This window comes from Liolophura sinensis, chromosome 10 (assembly GCF_032854445.1).
Source record: "Liolophura sinensis isolate JHLJ2023 chromosome 10, CUHK_Ljap_v2, whole genome shotgun sequence".
Classification (NCBI taxonomy): Eukaryota; Metazoa; Mollusca; class Polyplacophora; order Chitonida; family Chitonidae; genus Liolophura; species Liolophura sinensis.
In genome coordinates, this window is record NC_088304.1 from 24,741,322 (window position 1) to 24,762,131 (window position 20,810).

General features: G+C 36.8%; 1 protein-coding gene across 4 annotated transcripts; it reads right to left on the reverse strand.

The window, feature by feature from the left end:
- Positions 1–937: 937 nt before the first annotated feature.
- Positions 938–19,376, reverse strand: LOC135476606 (protein unc-119 homolog B-like). 4 transcript variants are annotated; one of them, XM_064756687.1, is made up of 5 exons: positions 18,958–19,376; positions 10,015–10,128; positions 9,595–9,703; positions 8,348–8,520; positions 938–7,326 (listed from the first exon to the last, which is right to left on the reverse strand). In XM_064756687.1, the coding sequence occupies exons 1-5, from the start codon at positions 19,133–19,135 to the stop codon at positions 7,214–7,216; spliced, it is 687 nt and encodes a 228-aa protein (XP_064612757.1). In that variant the 5' UTR covers positions 19,136–19,376; the 3' UTR covers positions 938–7,213. The 4 variants fall into 4 exon arrangements, with proteins under 4 accessions (XP_064612757.1, XP_064612755.1, XP_064612756.1 ...); XM_064756685.1 differs by having other exon boundaries at positions 8,342–8,520; XM_064756686.1 differs by having other exon boundaries at positions 9,595–9,706.
- Between the last annotated feature and the right edge of the window lie 1,434 nt (positions 19,377–20,810).

A 20,810-nucleotide genomic window follows, 5' to 3' on the forward strand; every position in this document is an offset into this window, starting at 1 on the left:
GGATACTTCCACAAGATTTCGTACTTAAACTCCAATGTTCAAAACGCTTCTAGCTCTCAAACTGTGTTGCCTCAGGGTTTTTAATACTGAGATTTCCCCCAAAATTATAAGAAATGGGTTTCAGTAAAATGCACGTAACTAGCTGATAAATTAAGTCACAGAGGACTATTCCTGAACTCAAGCAACACTGAAAACCCCAAATTCAAGGAAAGCTGAAGTTTTATTACAAATGTCGCATCATGGCGAATACAGCTGAACAATGAAAACAAAAAGGAAATTAAAAACTTAAAAAACGTGTATCACATAGTTTACTGATGGACTCTTTGGCAACTTTAACTTAATAAGTGCCGTGCTAAGGGAGATAACTTTCGTGTCTAGTATAATGCCACAGTTGGCAGGGATGCACTCTGGTGAAGATTGCTGTTACAAATTATACCTTGTTGCAATGCAGATAAATGTAACAAAACAAACAGTTGTACATAGGGTTTCCGCTAAGTCTGCAAGCATATGGCTAGTATGCGAGCATGCAGGAACAACAGCATACTAATGTAAACTACATCTTATTAATTTGATAAAACTTGCCGTCCAAGATTCCTGAAAGCTGCACCTGGTCCTGAAACTGGATATGCATCAAAAAATAGGCATTAATGCAGGTTAGACCAGCAGCGTATTCCTGCTCAATTTGCACCCAGATATGTAAGTTTTATTTTGTGGGAGTGAAAAATTTCATTTTTCTCTCATTTTTTTTTTTTTTTTTCCAACAAAGATTTTTGACACGATGTGATCACGCTGTATGTTAAACGAGGCCGAACACATAACGATATAAATAAAATCTAACTTGAAACAATATTTCAAAATCTACAAACACAATGCTCTGGTAAACCTACATCATTTTTGTGATTAAAAAAAAAAAAAGAAAAAAAAAAGGGAGTTCCAAATAAATAATACAACAACATATACAATATATTTAGATTCACACTATTATTATTCTATAAGAATGTAATATTCAGTCAATTAATTAATAATATGCAGAGAGAAGGGATGACTATATAACCCTTTATCTAGCCACTGCTTCATTCACACACATGTATGTCTGGTGACTGAATTCATTTCAACACAGCTTTATTGTACATATATATATATAAAGTATCCTTTTTCATTCAAGATTTAAAAAATTCTACCACACAACCCTCTTTTTTGTATCGTATATAGACAGATGACAGATAAAAAGACAATCTATCCCTTAATGACAACCTCGCATATTCTCACATTTCTCATCTATCATATATTACACTTTTTGTACATCAAAAATAGTCTTGCAAACAAAACACAGCAGAATTTATTGGGAGGAGAGATGAAAAGACAAACGCAATTAATGCAAATATTTTCTCACATTATCCTCGTGCATACAAGCATGTGAACAATTTTCTTTTGTTTTTTTTTTGGTTTTTTTTTCACAATGTATGAAATGTGCACAAATACACAAAGGTATACAGATAATGTACAGGTAAGCAGAAACCTGTGACCATTAGGGCTTACTTGTAACAAAAATACACACAACATAAGGTTCATAACAGTTAACAGGGTTTATGCTTTAGGAGTTATGTTCTTACGCGTTTGCACAATGCATGGATGTATTTGACAACTGTCACACCATTGCCTTGTGTCTGCACCTCACCTACTCTGGCTTGGAGAACCTATTCCAACTAAAAACCCATACTCATAGTCCAGCCAAAGACCAACATTTAGAGTTCAAAGAAAGCCCAATATTCAGATAAAAACCTCAACATTCAAATTTCAAAGTCCAATATAGAGATTTCAAGCAAAGCCTAACATTCAGATTTCAAGCAAAACCCAACATTTAGTTTTCAAGCAAAACCTAACATTCAGTTTTCAAGCAAAGCCCAACATTTAGTTTTCAATCAAAACCTAACATTCAGTTTTCAAGCGAAGCCCAACATTTAGTTTTCAAGCAAAACCTAACATTCAGGTTTCAAGCAAAGCCCAACATTCAGTTTTCAAGCAAAGCCCAACATTTAGTTTTCAAGCAAAGATGAATATTCAAATTCAAAGGTTAGTATTCTTCACCTCAGCACAAATTTCTCTTCCAGGAAATGCTTACACTCCAAACAGATATTCTACGGAGACATTAATGAATTTTTCAAACACCAAAGTTTTATCTTGTGAAGAAAATACCCTAAAAAAAAAAAAGAAGTGTCTCTGTCATGCAGACATCACTTTTTACTCAAGTTCGCACCCATAAATACTGTGTTCATATATACGGAGCCTTCATTGTTGAGGTTTCAAATCAATTTTCATTAAAATCTCACACTGAAATGTAAACCTACACTTTTTTTAAACGAGTTCCTTCATTATCGCCCAGTGAGTTATGCTACAGAAAACAAAAGGGGGGGGGGGGGGGGGGCAGTTATCAGCAACAAGAAAACACATTTAATTTTTCCACACTAACATTTACATACATATACATATAAAGGCACTAGAGAGAGCAGGAACTTCATAAAGTCTGCACAAAATCTTTCTCCTTCCTACACCAACTAAATTTTTTTATGCAGCATACTTTAGTTCAGCAGAACAAATAAAGCAACATAAAAGGTGCATACAACTGTCATTCAATCACCAAGGGTTCAAATATCAACTTGAATTTTGTCATTTTGGTCATGAACGCATCCCTAATCCACTGTGCATCAACATTTATATTTCTGAAAAATCCAGTTTTACTCCTCCACTCCAACAATAAATTTGTAGTTAAATGACAAGTACATGTATGAAGTCAATTCTCCCACTGAACATTCCATTCCCAGGCAAGAGACAAACCATACCACATATTTAAAACATCCCCAATAAAATTTTGGTTTGGAATAAAATGCACATTTCCTGTACAGGCACCCTGTGTCATTTTGCTGGGTGCAGGTCCTCCCTTCATACATCAATGGGGATACATATGGATCACAGCATGGTGCAAGGAATCATGGGATACATTTATGTCAACCCTGAATTTCTGTGACTTGTGTTTCAAGCTAAAAATTTTCAGTCAAGCCAAAAAGCTTTCATACAAACCCTAACCCACTTGGTCCCCTCACCACTGAAGAAACAACACTGTTCATTAATTTACTTGATTAGCATTTTAACCGCACCTAGAGGCTTACTCGTAAATTTTTCACAAAAAGAAAACCAGGGAGACTTATGAAAGCAGACACCTGTAAGGTATCTGAGAGAAGAGAGCCGAATGTAAACTGTCAACCATTGTCAGGTACTCGACAACCTCTCTCTGTACACGTGTAATTACCCCACAGGAGAAGTAGCAAACAGCTGGGCTTGGATCTACAGCCAACCAAGACCTAACAGGAGTTAATCAATGTAAGGACCCACTCACTCCTAAAGCTTACAAATGTAAGGCTAATAAACAAGTTATTTTATCTATAGATCAGATAAAACCGACTGCTCCTTTCTCATCTAAGCTCACTGGTCATCAAAGCATGTGGACAAATTCACAGCACATTTGTTAAAATATTCAAGTAGGTGGTGCCACAGTTGTAGTTGTGAGGGATTGTTCACAAATGCAAAAAATGCCATCCTACTCCAAGTGATCACTGTTATGCTCCAAGTCAGAACGGCATCAGCGTTTTACAAAATGAAAAACTGATTACAAAATGACATAAATTAAAACATGAAATCACGGTGATGGTTAAATGAAACATAGAAGACGAGATCAATACAGTCATTATAAATATTAAAGAAATGAGAACAACAAAAATGATTAACAATACAACTGAGCCAAAACAAATACAACATGTGACCTATATGACAATGTGTGTAGTGCCTGGTCTAACATGGGTACTAGCAAGGGGCATAACTCTGAACAATGTCTCTGTTTCATTTCAAAAAGACCATGCAAAGAAAACTGGTGCATATGAGACACAAAATCCTGTATCATGTGACTGATGCAATTGGTGGGCTTTTCAAACATCTCAATACATATACACTTTAGAGTTCTTCTCACAAATGTTTCATTTGAAATGAAAAAAAAAAGAAAAAAGTATATTATGCTTTCTCAATGACACAAAGGCTGTTGGGTTTAATAATTTAAACTGCAGGCTGGGAGTAAAGCATTTCCCACTATTCCAAACATAACGTTTCACAGTATGGATGATGTGTAAATGATAAGTAGATAACATATATGAAAAACTGGTTAGACACTTTATCACCATTCATGCAGCATTACGTTCATGAAATATTATTTTTGTCGTATAAGGAATAGAAAATATTCAACAAATTAATCTGCCTGTATCGAAAGTTTTCGTTCATAAAATAAATGTGATGGTTACAATGCCAAACAAATGAATGTCAGAAGTAAAATAAATGTGATTAAATTCCCGTTCTTCTTTGAGGAGGAGCCATTGTTTGGGAATCTTACAGCACTCAGAATGGTCCTTGGTAAATAAAATATGTTGGGCCCTCACAGTCAAATGAGCAGACAGACAATGCGAGGCATCATACAGACTGAAAATCTGGGAAATCCAAAAATTTAATTGTTATACGTCTGCAAAAATGTCCGATCAAGATGCAAATCTGATCAAGATGCAAGTCCGATCAAGATGCAAGTCTGATCAAGATGCAAGTAGATGAAATTGCAGTACACATAGACATTTGGATAAGGCAAGGCCTTCACATCAGCATGACAGACAAAATAATGATTTAAAAGAGAACATGCTTTTCTGTGGGAAATCTGAAATGTGGATGCTGTTTATCACATAAAAAAGTGTTAGCTTTGATTGATTTCACAACACTTGAGATCACGAAGTTAATTTAATTGATTTGATTTGATTTGATTGGTGTTTTATGCCGTACTCAAGAATATTTCACTTATGCGACGACAGCTAGCATTATGGTGGGTGGAAAGCATGCAGAGCCCAAAGGGAAACCCATGACCATCCACAGGTTGCTGACAGACCTCACTAAGTTGACACTCAGTAAACATAATAATGCCAGTAGATTATTAATTATGGTAGTTTCTTGTGAAGTTTGATTGTATGTATTCTGCAGCTGGTTTCTGCAATTCGTCACAGACTATCTAGTTGGGATTTACGTCGGGAATTTGTGGCTGTGACCTTGTTTGACAAACACAGCACCAGAGAAATTTAGAGAATCTTTAGTTTTTCCAGTATTCCATTTGATTTTTGAAAACATGTTTATTTGATTTTAAATTGGTGTTGTTTTCCTACATGATGTGAGACTTTATTTTGAGCACTCATTCCCACTCATAGAAGAAAATGTTTTCCAAAGAATTTAAAGGGCCTATAATATCCTTTGTTTTCCAGCACTCTCAAGGACCATACAAAGTTTAAATACAAACTTTCATCTAGATGCTATTTTGATAGCTTAGTTAGCCGTCCATTTTAATGCTACATGCTATTTAACATTGAAAAAACAATTACTTTAATCTAACATTTCAAGGACATATCTCACAACAAACACACTTTCAAGGCCTTGAAAGCCAGAGTCACCTACCGAGAGTCTATTTCTGTTCAGGCTGCCAACAGTTTATCAGTTTATTTGGCCAACACAATCACTTAAGTTTGAAGCCTAATATCAAATTATGAACATAATTGCCAAAACTGCATCTAGATACATCTGACTGAAGAACAAGTGTAACACCTATAATGACCAGGATTTTCTCTTTTCAAGGCCTGTGAAAGAAAACCACACATGAGTTACCATAGGTGTTACATTGTGGCATAGATATACAAATCAAGCACCTGATGACTATCAGAACAACATTCAGCTATGCCTCATACTCCTGGATAGCAGATTAGTTTGCAAATTACCAGTACCCAGGTTTTAATTTTGAAATTCTGTAGCTGAAAACCTGTTTTGTACCTAATGACCAGTGTGGCACAGGAATGTTCTCATATCTGAACTGCGTAGATGCAAAATGAACCTGTTGATGACCTCTGATGAAACCCGCGGATTTTTGAACACAAGTGATATAATGGAGACCCCACAACAAAAGCATGACGATGAAACTTCTTTCCCTAATTCACAACTGACAAACCCACAGGCCTTAATTACAAAGAGTGAATTTAAACAACATCTCGTACAAGTGCCCAATGTATTTAGTTCTAAGCAAATCATGGAATACTAAAATTACTATTGAGCAATATTCACGTCCCAATACTTCAGTATATCTACATACATAATAAATCTTAAAATATGAAAATCTGATAGACAAAAAAAAAAAATAATAATGATAAATAAATAAACAGGAATGGGATTTTAGGAATGCAATGTTGTCTTGACAAGATCCAATAAACAAAATCTTCTCAACTGTAAGATTTTCAGAATGGAATGTAGGCGTAACTGTTGTGTTGATGAGTTTTTCCCATCAGCACCATCTCATCAGCCTTCGTAACTACGCCGATAGAGGGGAATAACTGTGCTCACAACAATAAACTAACTCTGATATGTGCTGTACAAAAATGACTCTCATATTGTAGACAGGTGCATGTATTTTCCATGCCTTATACATAAAACATAAAACTGGGGCCTAGTCGCCCTATTTCTACACATAAGGTGAAAAGGTGTCAATCGTACAATAGAGTTATTCCCCTTCAAACAGTAAGCAGTATGACTTTGATTTATTTATTGATTTATTTGATTGGTCTTTTTTATGCCGTACTCAAGACTTATATGGCGGCAGTCAGCATTAAGGTGGGAGGAAGTATGTTGTGATCATTTTAAATGACGTTATATAGAAAATACAAGAGACAGAGTGTTATCATTAAAGTCTGTCTCTACTGATGAAAATAACCAGTAATACATCCGGCTGAATTAAAGCCAGTTCTAACACCATCCAGTTTAAGACTGGATAGTCCTTTCTAGCCATTTAAAAGTACATTAAATCTTCAAAGATGGTCGAAACTGATGCTAACCATGTTATATTAAATCATCGTATCTTTACACTGGCCACAAGGACATTCAAGACAAACTCCTGTGTTAAGGTACAACAGTTCTGTATAAGGGGGAATAACTCTGCCTAAGGTGATTCAGACTTCAGTTGGCGTACAAAAATCTTTCCTACCATTCAGCCAAAATATACACAGGTAAATTTTCACAAATAATTCTTTTAATCAATAAATAAATAATGATTCTAGGCACTGAGTCCTTTTTGGATTCTGTGAGGAGCGGGCCATCATTATGTCCCACCATTGTAAGCGTAGTCTGCTTTGTTATGCATTATGAGTTGATCTTCAACAAAATAAAAACTGTCGGAACGTGTCTCGTAGGGGTGGTCAATCATCTCTTGAGCTGAAATTCCAAAAATAAGAAAGCATTTAAATTTACGTTCAGGTTCTGGTTTTAATACTACCATATCTCAGCTGAAACCCTCGTACTGGTGGAGGCACTGAAATGGCCAAAATTTACTCCAGTAACCGCAACACAGAAAGCCATGTGCTGTATTCCACTTGAATCACACTTTTTACCCCAATTCCTCAACCTTTTCACTTATGAAAGAGTAAGTTTCAGTGTGATTTATGCAGTTTTTTGCTTTGATTTTGGAGACAAAACTTCTCTGGTTGGGTATGCCTGTTTCAGGGGTTCACAAAAGGCATAGTTTTATCACTCTACACAACAAAATGTCCTCAGAGTACGGATGAATAATCATCGTGCAAGAATTTGAAAAGGTTGAAGAATTTACATGAATAAATCTTAAAAGATGTGGCCACCAAAGCAGCCACCAGAAGTTGTGTCTACCCTATCATTCGGAGCTATCTACACCCATACATTCACGCACAAAGTCCCAAGTTTTATACTAACAGCAGTATATATCAGCGAGCTGGTTTATGGGCATGGGAAACCATGCCAAGCCTAAGGGACACCACCAGCACCTTTCCAGGTACCTGACAAACGCAAATTGTACAAAAAAAAAATCACAACAGAAAACAATGTTTTCATAGGTTTGTGTAATGTAGATCTATACAAATGGCAAATGACCTAAAATTTCGACAATGACTAAACTGCACATTCCGAGAGGTTTATTGATTTTAGAAGGATGTATCTTTAAAATAATAATATAATAATTTATGACATTTATCTGCCTTTATAAATGCAATATTTGGGTCAAAATTTTATGTCATTAACCATATGTCCAGGTGACCAAATATGACCATACTAAACCATACCGTTCACAATTTACTTATTCAAGTCACATCAGAGTCATCTGATGAGGAACTTGTGCTTTTGAAGTTTACAACGCATAGATTTTCACCTGACGAAAACAAGACAGTGAACATACGCCATGCAGAATCTGAATTCTACTTACTCATACCTTCATCTTCTGACAGCAATGGGAATTCGTATATATGTTCACAGGTATTCTTGCTGTTGGGGATACAGAAGCCGAATTCAAAGTCAAAACTCTTGAGGAGCCTTTCTCGGAAATAATGCCGCTCGACCATTCGGAACTTGTTCACCGGTTTGTCACCAACAATGAATTCCACACTGAGGGAGGAGAGATTTGGAAAAGAATATTATAATAAAGCTTATCATACTTCATTACAGGTACAAGTAAAACTAGGTTAGTAAATAACATAGTAACATAACATAGTAAATATTTCTACTGTGTATAAGTTTTATCCAGACCATGATATCACATGTAAATCACATTACACACTGCATTTACCCCATTCTGGATTCACGATAAGCTTCTATTACGTGTTACATTTATGTGTAAATGATAAGCTTCTATTACGTGTTACATTTATGTGTAAATGATAAGCTTCTATTACGTGTTACATTTATGTGTAAATGATAAGCTTCTATTACGTGTTACATTTATGTGTAAATGATAAGCTTCTATTACGTGTTACAGTTATGTGTAAATGATAAGCTTCTATTACGTGTTACATTTATGTGTAAATGATAAACTTCTATCACATGTTATGATATTACACATCATATTACATTATGATCTACACTGTTCCTTTGTACAGTGGACCACATCGGACATCTGTTTTGGATTAGTATGCATCAGGCTTAACCACTTAACCATCTCTTACACGTAATTTATTCTGCACTTATAAGCTGACTTTTTTATGGGTGGAGAAAGCAGGGCAACCACACTACCTACGAGGTATAAATGTACCTGATGAACATGCAGACAAAAGCTGCAGTGGAGGTCAAGGGCCAGTAAAATTCAGCTGAGTACATTAGCTCACTTAGCCAACAGGAACCCTGACTGTTCTACAGTACTCATAAAACATGACATTACTGAATATGGAAGTTTAGAGTTAGAATGTTATGACATGGTACCGTGGTGATGTGACATGACAGAGGGGTAATCATAAAGCTCTGTATTCTCGGTATACAGGTATATGTAGTGTTTTAAGCACAGACTAGTGGAGCAATCACTGCACTACTCATCCACCTGTCCACTTCATCCACCTGATGGTGTGACTTACAACTTCACCATACAAGAGAGAAAACCAAAGCCCTGAACTATCTCAGTCCAGGTGTTTAGTTAACAGAAAAATACTGTAGAATTTATAAATGTGATGATATCTGGGTCAGACTTACGTAGCACCAACTGTTTTCAGGCGGAGGAATTGTGGTGTAAACTGGTAGCGCACAAAACGTCCCGCGTTCGGATCCACCTCCTCTGAGTCTATATCAACATCTTCCTCATCTTCTGGAATACATCATACACAGGTAAGAAAGGGCACCATTCACAGGTATGAAAGGGCACCATACACAAGTAAGGAATGACATCATACAAAGGTAAGAAAAGGCACCATATACAGGTAAAAAAAGACACCATAAACAAGTAAGAAAAGACAGCATATATATTTCTATAAGATGGCTAACATCACTTGATCTCACAGGTCAAAAGTAATATTTTATGACATTTATTGACCCTAAAAATGCACTTCTTTGAGCACACTTTTAGGTCATTTACTGGCTTCAGGGTGTCAGGTAAACAAGACAATGGAATCTCACCTGTGGGTGGAGGCTTAGCCACCTCAAATAACACAGCCCCAGACTCCATGTCCCGTAACTTGAAGCGAGTGAAGTCTATACCAAATACATTGGCCTCCGGTGGGCATAAGTATTCTGAAACACACAACATTATCAGGAGATTAATATGGGCAAACCTAATGAAATAAATCACATTTGTATCCACATGTACATCAACATGTTAATGTGAGGCCAGAATTTACAAAATATATTATGTTACACCTTACTGAAGAATTATTCATATGTAGCAAGACGAAGACAAGTTTTCATTAACAAACTTAAGACTATGCAAACGGCCACATGAGCGCCAGTAATCGTTCATTCTCATCATCATCCCACAAACAATGAAATCACAGGAATCTACAAATGAACTTGTACCGAATAAGAAGAGATGGAAATCAAATAATACATTCAGGCTGATGGCACACTAGCAATATATTGGACATTGGACACTGGAAATGTCATACTCTAAGAGAAAAGAAGAAATGTGTGGTCTGGTTTGTTAATATGCCATGCAAGTCCATGTATTGCAATCAAACTTTGCAAGCACAATCAAAATTTGTAAGTACAATCAAACTTTGCAAGTACAATCACAATTTGCATCTTTTCAACATCTTAAATTCAGCCTGCCCAATCCTCAGTAGATGTACATGCATGTCTTTACACCATTTCACCACCAAACACAGCTTTTTAGTTTGGGCATCATTTAGGACGCTAATTTAGGGTAAAATATTTTCAGATAGACGGAAACCAGAAAATAATGTCTTACATACCATATTATAGTGTCAAAATTACTTACAAATCTTTGCACAGTGATTACGTATAAATATACAGAATTGCTTAAAACACTAAAGCTAAATCAGGCCAGATTCCCAATAAATTGTTTTTTTTTTTTTTTTTTAGGGAAACATGTAATTTGGGCATCTGTGCTAGGTATCAGAATGTCCTTGTATTTGGTCATGCATTTGCAAAATTAATGTTCAGTTTGCAACTTTGTATAGGTGTACACATTTATAAACCATCAAATGCCTATTCGTTTAAAGACCGTGCTACAAAAGTTCTACAAACTACATGTAAATACCGCACCCATATAAATGAACTCCAATTATCATCTTAAACACCTTTGATTGCATGTAATTCTTCACCGCCAAATCTTTCTGAATGATAGTGTTGTTTATACTTTGCATCAAAATGTACCACGCACAGAGCTTTAAATTTATTTCACTTATTCCACAGCGGCCAGCATTATGGTGGGAGGAAACCTACGACCACTCATCCGCAACTGACAGATCTTCCCACATACCAGGGCTTTAAATTGTACTGAATTAAACATTACCTCCTTTACTGGATAAATGTATTTGCATGTAACAATTTCAGATCCTTTTCAATCTTACTCAGTGAATAACATTTAATATTGATAAATTTATTGATGAGTTGTAAAAATAGAATACGTATATTTTAAGGCTGTGCTTTCATATACGACCATAAGTACATCCCCAACTATATGGGAGTATTTGCACTAGCTATTCCAACATTACTACAAAAATTTCTCAGTAAAATAATTGCTTCAGAAATCATTCAAAACTCCTTTTATGTCAGACTTCAATTCAATTTAGTTCAGAAAAAATATAAAGAAAAAAGCAGAAATATTTTAGAATAATAATAAATTTAATCAATTAATAATCAAAAAGAAATGTACTTACATGTGAGACATGTGCATGTTAACAGATTTAATAGCAATGTTGGAAAATAGGCATTGTCAATTCTACCTGATATAGGAAGTGCTAAATAATGACGTACATTGTACACGCGATCAGTAATCACCCCTAAATCTGTGTTTAGTCTGCCAAGCATAATCCATACTTAAAGTCCACATGGCTGATTGCTGGGTTACATTCCTGTTACTAATGAAGCTTCAGGATGAGTGGCTTTGCCTGACATTAGAACAGAAAGGGCCGCTTCTGGGTTGAACCCTGTACAATGTGTGTCGGGAAGGAGGGTGGGGGGATCAATAACACTGAAGCCAGACTCTGGCAGAATGATCGGATCATCGCAGAGGAATCACGCAATGCTGAACTTACTTCACTCTGACTTAAAATACAGAATGAGAAACGTATAAAGCAGACACATCATGTCTTACAAGGGTAACCATAGTACTGTACTGGCCTTATCAACAGCTCATTCTCAGCCTGAATTAGGCTTAAGAGAACAGCTTGTTGTGAAATAGACCTGAATTAAAATTTCACGAATGAAATGAAGTCTCATATATACATGTATCTGGTCCAGCCTCAGCATCATAAAACAGACTTTTTTGTACTCTCAAATAAAATAGGACTGTTTGATTTGCTACCAAAGTTTTAGAAAAGATAAACCAGAATCAGTTGTCAGGACCAGATAGTACTGACTAGAACAAGTTAACCTAAACACATGTATAAATCCCAATACACGTGTGCTTACATATATACCGTGTTCGTTACTTAGAGATCACCTTTAGTTGTTATGTTCTTATCATACCTAGGAAATATTACACACATACCTGAATCTGAAAACAAAAAGTTTTACAGGTGCAAGTTTGAAAATAAGCTTTAGGACAAGGACAATGTCCTGCACGAAACAGCATTATCACCAGGGACTCTGGTCTACAAACTATTAGTGACATCAAATAAACACTCTGGACCATTGTTTTGAAAGTTGTACTTCTGTTTTTTAACTGTACATTTTACTCACCAGAGTAACGTCTGGAAACAGTATATGCATTAGTACGTGTGGATTGTATGACAGAGGGTTACCATAGCTAATACCAACATGGACTAAACATGATTGAACTAAGTGACAAACAGGTGACAACATACCAAGGAAAGCACTAAAATACTGACTAAAAGGATAACACTGATATGACATATATGTGGCTAATTATAGTCCTATCACCAACATAACACAAGCACAGGTTAACTACATGTGTAATGATACATAACAAATTGCATTTTGTTATAGTGTAGTATTTTGACCCCGGCCAACTGTTACAAAATTTACAGCCCCTGCTTGGTTTAGAGCTGTCATTTTCTGGTTGGCATCTTGTACTGCTTACTAGATGATTGACCCTTAACAGTAGTGCTTAGAGAAGAAAAGATCACTTGACTTGTACCCTATACTATAATCCTTACAGTGATATATGAGTGTGTATATGTGTATACATACAATAACACTGCCATAAGCCTCTTACTTTCTCCTTAGCAGACCTACCTGTATATATGGGTCAAATTTCACCACCCTGTTTTTATTTATGGCCATCTTTCATGAAAGCCTACTTACATGTACCCACCAAAAACAGCTCCACTGAAATGTTTTTACTGAGCTTTTCCAGCCGAATTTGTGTTTAAACGCAAACATTTTATTGCAAATGTTCCAAAATAAATCCAAACCAACCTACATCATCAACAAGTTTGAATACCGTGTTTGCACGAAAATGTGTGAGAAGAACTTTGATGTTTTTTCATGCTACCAATGGGGAACTACAAAAACTACAAAATGGTCCAAAGCTGGGAATGCTTTTGTGGTTTCCTTTATTATGTCACAATTATCAATGTACAAGATGTGTTCAAAAAGTGCCAACGTACATGTAGTCCACAAGCAAAGCAATGTCACAGAAGAAAACGGTGTGTTCTTGTGCAACTTGGAGCTCATCCTAGAGTCCCAGATTTGTAAGCTGTATTCCCCTTTGGCTATGGATATGCAGTACACTTGTTCCTGTGACCTGAAGGGTCAGATTTCACCACAACTCCCAGACAGGGAGTTCAGCTGTGGTCTGAAGAGGGATAGAGTGATGTTAACAAGCACTCAGATTAGCTGGTAACCCCAAATCATCAACCTTCTCCTATGCACAATAGACATCTATGGAGCACCTCACATGACCTATTCACTTACATAATATTATTCTAAAGATATAGTTATTTATTTACTTGGTTTTTACTTATTTCTTTACTTGATTGGTGTTTTATGCTGCACTCAAGAATATTTCACTTTTACAATAACGGCAAGCATTATGATGGGAGGGAACCGGGCTCTGGGAAACCCACAACTATCTGTGATTGCTGGCAGACTTACAGGTCAATTAATGCAAAACTTCAGCTCAATACATAAAGAACTAAAATCATGAATTTGGTAATTTACGGTAATTAATGTGCACACAGAGCACCAGAGATGGCGTGAGTGAGTGCTTGGGGTTTAACACTGTACTCAACAATCATCAGAGATGGAACATCCCTCTTGTGCCACTGAGCCTTATATGTAAACCTTCAAGTCAATACATGCTGTACTTTTTGCGAAATACCACCCCTAACATTTTGTTTAACACTGATATTAATACACACTACAATAAGTCAGGAATTCAGTAATTTACAGAATTTAAACATGTACACACAGAATCAACCATGGAATATCCCCCTTATACTTCTGTGTTCCACATGTGTGTAGACCCTGAGTGAGCTCAATGCATGTAGTACTTTTTGAGATATCACCCCTAACACTTTGTTGGACATTGATTCTTATAAACAATACAGGAACTTAGTCAGGAATTCAGTAATTTACAGTATTTAATATGTGCACATGGAATCAACGATGGAATATCCTATTTGTACTATTCTGCTCTGCATGTGTGCAAATCCCGAGTTCAATTCACGCAGTACTTCAGAAGATACCATCTCACCTAACATTTTGTTCAACCTATATTTTATTACACACATTACTGTACACTAAGTACACGAAGGAATTCAGTAATTTATGGTACTTACTTTGTACACCCCTCAAATTATTCCCCTCTACATGTGTGCAAACCCTAATCCCAATACTGGTAGTACTTCAGAAGATACCATGTCACCTAACATTTGGTTTAACACTGTTTTCCATGTTATTGGATGCCGACTTCGATGCTCAGGGTACAACACAGGTTACATATCTATCAGACGCAGAAGAGATCTCGTACTCTCAGTTTTACCCATTAGCTATCGAAATGAATATTATAATAAAATACGAGTTCAACTCTTCACTTTGTCCATGTAAAAAAAAAAGTTTTATTAGGGACCTAGTCAATTTCCCTGGGACCCACTCATTTGCCCGGATGCGAGTCCCGGAGACTCATTTCATTGAAAATTGATCAGCATCATACCTTGGCAACAATGTACCACTGCACTGATGTCGTACAACGCAAACACACTATGTGTACAGCGCACACACTATGAGTACAGCACACACTATACATACAGTGCACACAATACGCGTACAGCGCACACACTATGAGTATGGCACACACACTATGCGTACAGCACACACACTATGCGTACAGCGCGCACACTATGAATACAGCACACATACTATGAGTACAGCACACACACTATGCGTACAGCACACACACTATGAATACAGCACACACACTATGAGTACAGCACACACACCATGCGTGCAGCGCACACACTATGCGTTCAGCGCACACACTATGAATACAGCACTAACATTATGAATACAGCACACACACTGAGTACAGCACACACTATGCGTACAGCGCACACTATATGTACAGCACACACACTATGCGTACAGTTCACACTATGCGTACAGCTCACACTAAACGTACAGCGCACACACTAAACGTACAACGCACACTATGTGTACAGCTCACACTATGCGTACAGCTCACACTATGCGTACAGTGCACACACTATGCGTACAGCGCACACTATACATACAGCACACACACTATGCGTAAAGTACATACACTATCTGTACATGTTTGCTCCCACCATAATCAGGGGAGGCATAACAATCATCATCCCAATGATAACAGCACAAAACACAGAGCATTAATAGTTCACAGCTCTGAATCAAAATGAGTAACTTAAAAGCCTTGGTCATATAAGGCTCTACCCCGACCATATCTGTCATTGGCCGAGTTTATGTTGCACATGTATACAACCAATTAACTGTTATCAATTATTAACAGTCTAGCAGTATCTCTAATACCACCAAAACCAAGGTGCACGTATGTGTACTGTACATGTACCTAGTACAACCAAACTCTGGTATTTGCTGATGCATTTATGTAAAGCATCAGACCACAAGTACTAATCGTAAATGACCTGAAACTTTGTCTATGGTTCCATGGTCTATTGGTTTAAGAAGTGTTTTGTGAGGTGTTTGGAAGGTAAGATGATATCCTCCTGGGAAAATGTAAATTTTAGCATCAGAAGTAATATCTCATGACATTTATTTGCACCCGAAAATGCTCTTTTGTGGTCAAATTTTTAGGTCATTTAAGGCATGTCATTATTTAAAACTTAGTCACAAAGCTTATCTTTGTTTTTTTTTTTTGTTTTTTTTTTTGAGTGATGTTTTACACCATATCCTAGAACATATTCTCAGTCACAATGGTGGCCAGCATTATGATGGTAGGAATCCTGGCAGAGCCTGGGGGAAACCCACAACAATCTGCAGGTTACCGACGGACATTCCCATGAGCCACTGAATACAAAGCCAGCCTGAGCTGGACTGGTACTCTTAGTAAGTACACTGGTGAAAGGCTCATGAGTTAATGTGCTGTGCTAACATGCTAACCACTTGACTACAGCTTATTTTGGGGCTCTGGTAGTTGAAAATTTTGCAGCATTTGTCTTAATTAAGACAACCTATAAGTGGGGTCAACATTTCTAAGGCTCTAAAATGAGCTCTAAAATTGTACTTCAAATTTTGACTTACGTCAGAAAATGGCATTGGAGAATTACATCCAGACCCTCAATCATGGTTGCATATTCAATTATAGCTCTCACTGGTACAGTAAATAACTTAAAATTTCACCCAGGAAAAAGCTGCACAATTTATATGAATATTAGACTTCTACTGATCATAGAAGGGTGTTTTGAGGTTTGTCTGACAGATAGGGTGATACATCCTACTGGGAAAATGTAAGTTTCAGCACCAAAAGTAATATTTGAAGACATTTACTCGTATTTTTTGAGCAGCATTTTAAGTCATTTGCCAAAGATTAGGGACATCTACAGTTTGTTCCATGTCCATATCAGTCTGATCAATTTCATCCACCCACAAAATTTCTCTTCAGATATGTGTATTGCAATTACATGTAATAACTATTTATGTCTGGTCATTTTACTCATTTTTATTTATTTATTTCATTGGTGTTTTACACCGTATTTCACTTATAAGATGGCGACCAGCATTATGGTGGGAGTAAACTGAACACAGCTCACGGAAACCCCATGATCATCTGCAGGTTGCTGGCAGACTCTTCCACATCTGGTACCCACTGTTTGTGGTCAACTCGCATCTCACATGCTCATAAAGAAAAGAACATTCTTCAGTGATCTTCAGCTTTTACAACACCCCATAAATCCTAACATGGAAAGGATGCATGTACATTTATTACAGTCCAGCGTGTCAGATTTGAAAAATAACTGTCTCCTAATTCAGGATAAAAGAAAAGTTCAGTACATCTGTGCATGATGTTTGTTTGTTTGTTTGTATAGTGATCAACCCTTAAGTTATCTCCTCTGGCATGCAGAAACAGGTCATGATTCTGACTGATATAACCTACATGTAGTTAGAGTAACTTTAAACACACCAGAACATACAATTATGTTAAATAATGAACATATGTTGTCAACGCAATTGCTTGTGTTCAAGTATAGTAAACGTTTGACATTGACCTCTTTCGTTATCCCCTATTTCTCTCTGTCCCACTTTCAACAAATGCAACATGACCTTCTATAGTTCTTACAATGCAATTTTCAAAAAAAAAAAATCCAGAGCTAGGGGTATCATCAACTTTACTGGTGAACACCACTTGTTAACCTTGTTTGTGCCGTCATCTTCAAGTTTGATAACTTATGTATGTATGTATACATGCTTGGGGTTGTATATCAAACTTAACAATGTTTTAGTCAAATGACAAGGGGATCAAGTCATTAGGTATGCGTACATATACTGTGTCTTCTTGTGGCAGGGCGAGTCCATGCCGTCAAAGTGCTGTGAAGTACCAACCCAAGACACCAGACATGACACCCCACCCAGCCACAATATACAGACACTGGACCAGCCTGTCCTGTTTCTTTGCTGTAACCTCTCAGAGCTGTGCACCAAGCAAGGCAGCAACAAGTACCATTTCTTAAGTTTTTGGCATGACCAGGCCCGGGTTTGGTCCCACTGCCCTGTTCTACGAAGCAGTGACAACCTATGCATGGTTAACATCCATGATAACATACAGCGAAGCGATACAACAACATGGTAAATGAATCTGACACAGCATTCCGACAGCTTTGTAGAATGGGACCATGGTCTCCTATCTTCGAGGCGCACGCTCGAACCATAACATCACCGAAGTGATCCACTATTTTTTGAGATGAGCTGAATTCATTATTTATTAATGTATAACTCAATTACTTATTTCTGAAAAATAAATTTTTTAAAAATAATTATCTGGATCAAGGCTTGTTGATCACTGGCACAGTAATAAAGATAAGACATGTTTAGATGTCCAGAGGAAATTTTCGATCTGAGTTGACAACTATGTTCATTTCCTGCCTCTTTTTGTCAAACTATCATGTGGGTGCTGTAGAACCACCAAAGTTAATGACATATACTAAGTTTAACCTGATGCAAAAAGTATATGCTCTGGTCATTATGAGTAGATATACAATGATCTTTAACTTCCTTTCAAACCATGAGGTTGTGTGAACCTTCACAATGCTATACTGGAAATGTCAATAGACACCTGTGTACATAGGCCTACAAAGATTTATGTAAACAATACCTTATTATCGATTGTCTAAACAAAACTAAAGAGACAAAATACATGCAATAAAAGCCACAATTAATACCAGAGTTTGAATACTTCAATCTTTGACAAAAATTCTTGCTCACTCTCTGTTATCTTGTTCAGCCGCAACACATCCTCGGCCGTAATTGTGTCTTTCTGTAAAAGTTCCTCTTCTGTCATTGTGCTTCGCTTGGCGTCATTTGACTTTGCCTTGGCTTGTCTCGCCAAAAATCCTCCGCCTTTTTTCTTCCCTGAACCAGAATTTCTCGTATCCGAGCTCATTTTCGCAACAATGTTATTTATCAACTGACAACAAAAGCAAGTCTCTTTGTCTTCGATTACGGAGCCGTCGAATATCCAGCTGTACCTCGCTCTTTGTGTATAAGCGCTTGATTTACCACCTTTCAGTTTATCACAATATTCAAGATGGCGGCTGTGGCAACGGGAATTATGGGATATATTGTACCGGAAGCGTTACCTGGATTGACCAAACGGCGGGCACTTAAGATTTTGGGTTGCCCAGAAGGAAATGGCTGCTAAAACCACCTATGTAGTTGCAAATATCAGCCGCTTACCTAAAACATTAAAAGGAAAGTTTTGCGGTGGTAGCTTGGATGTTGATTTGTTTTGTCAACATATCTTGGCAACGGTTTCATTCACTGCTTTCACATGAAAGATCAATCTGTGTGTTTACTTTGTTCCGCTAAACAGAAGTGCTTACGAAAGAATGACGTCCTTTATTTCTGATCTACCAGTGGCAAATAGGCGTAAAAAAATGCTGTTTCCTGGTGCCGTTGCCGGGTATAATATACAGGTTCAGAAGTTTAGCTGATTATGTACACAAAAGCTCCTCTCCCCCCCCTCCTTGAAATAAAAGTGGGAGAAATAAGCCCCCCCCCCCAATGAAATAACGTAGTGGTATTGTAGTGTCTATATATCAGTGGCTTTCAAATTCACATTTTAAAACACACACCCCCCCCACTGATAACAAGAAAATTTCAGTTCGCATATGCCTTTAGAATATAGATTTTAAAATTTATTTTAAATGTAGTAGTCATGCGTCATCATTACACAACAGCAAAGTATTACCGTAAAATAAATGATATATCCACTTAGGAAAGCAATATATGCTACTGTTTCTCAATTCTGTTTGTCTGTGTTCTTGTTTGTTTGTCTTGCTTTGTTTTTGTTGTTGTTTTTTTTTTAAATACATTTTATGACTGTCTAAAAATAAAACTGACATCTAGATTTTCATGAAGTTTGGCTGACACCTTGATAATATATAAATATGTAACGTGTGGACAACAATGCAATACTGAAAACAAAGGGGGATAACTCATACTTTGTGGCCGTATGCTGACTGTACATCTTTTACCTCATACTGAGCTCTTCATAGCTGCTTGTTTAAATTTGAAAGACCTGAAATGTTATATCTCTGGTTCTAACAAGAGATTTCATAAACCTTTCAACTTCATAATATAATGCTTAAATTGTTACCGTATTAACCTTGTAGAATAAATGGAGTTTACAACACTAAAATGGCAGTTTATAACCAACAAGTTAATTAAGATGTCTTTCTGAAGAAAAAAAACGACGAGAAAATGTATTTTCGCAGTCATGCATTTTGTGAAAGTGGCTACGAGTTGTTCTTAACAAATACAGTGCACAGCCACTTTGTAGGCTACGGCGCAAAAGTGCATGGAAATCCCCACGTTCTACTTATATGTAGAAATTGTTTCAATATATACATGATATATGTAATTTTATGAGTAAGTCGAAGTAAGATATAATGCATTCTCCTCACTCCAAGCGCACAATCGAGCCATTTCCAAGTCTCGCTATATCTTTTGAGATTCGCCCTTCTCTAAGGGTGCACCTGTAAAATTCTTAATTGTTATACTTAAAATTTTAGAGGTCAGCATGCACTACCCTCATCATATTTCCTCATGTCTTAATT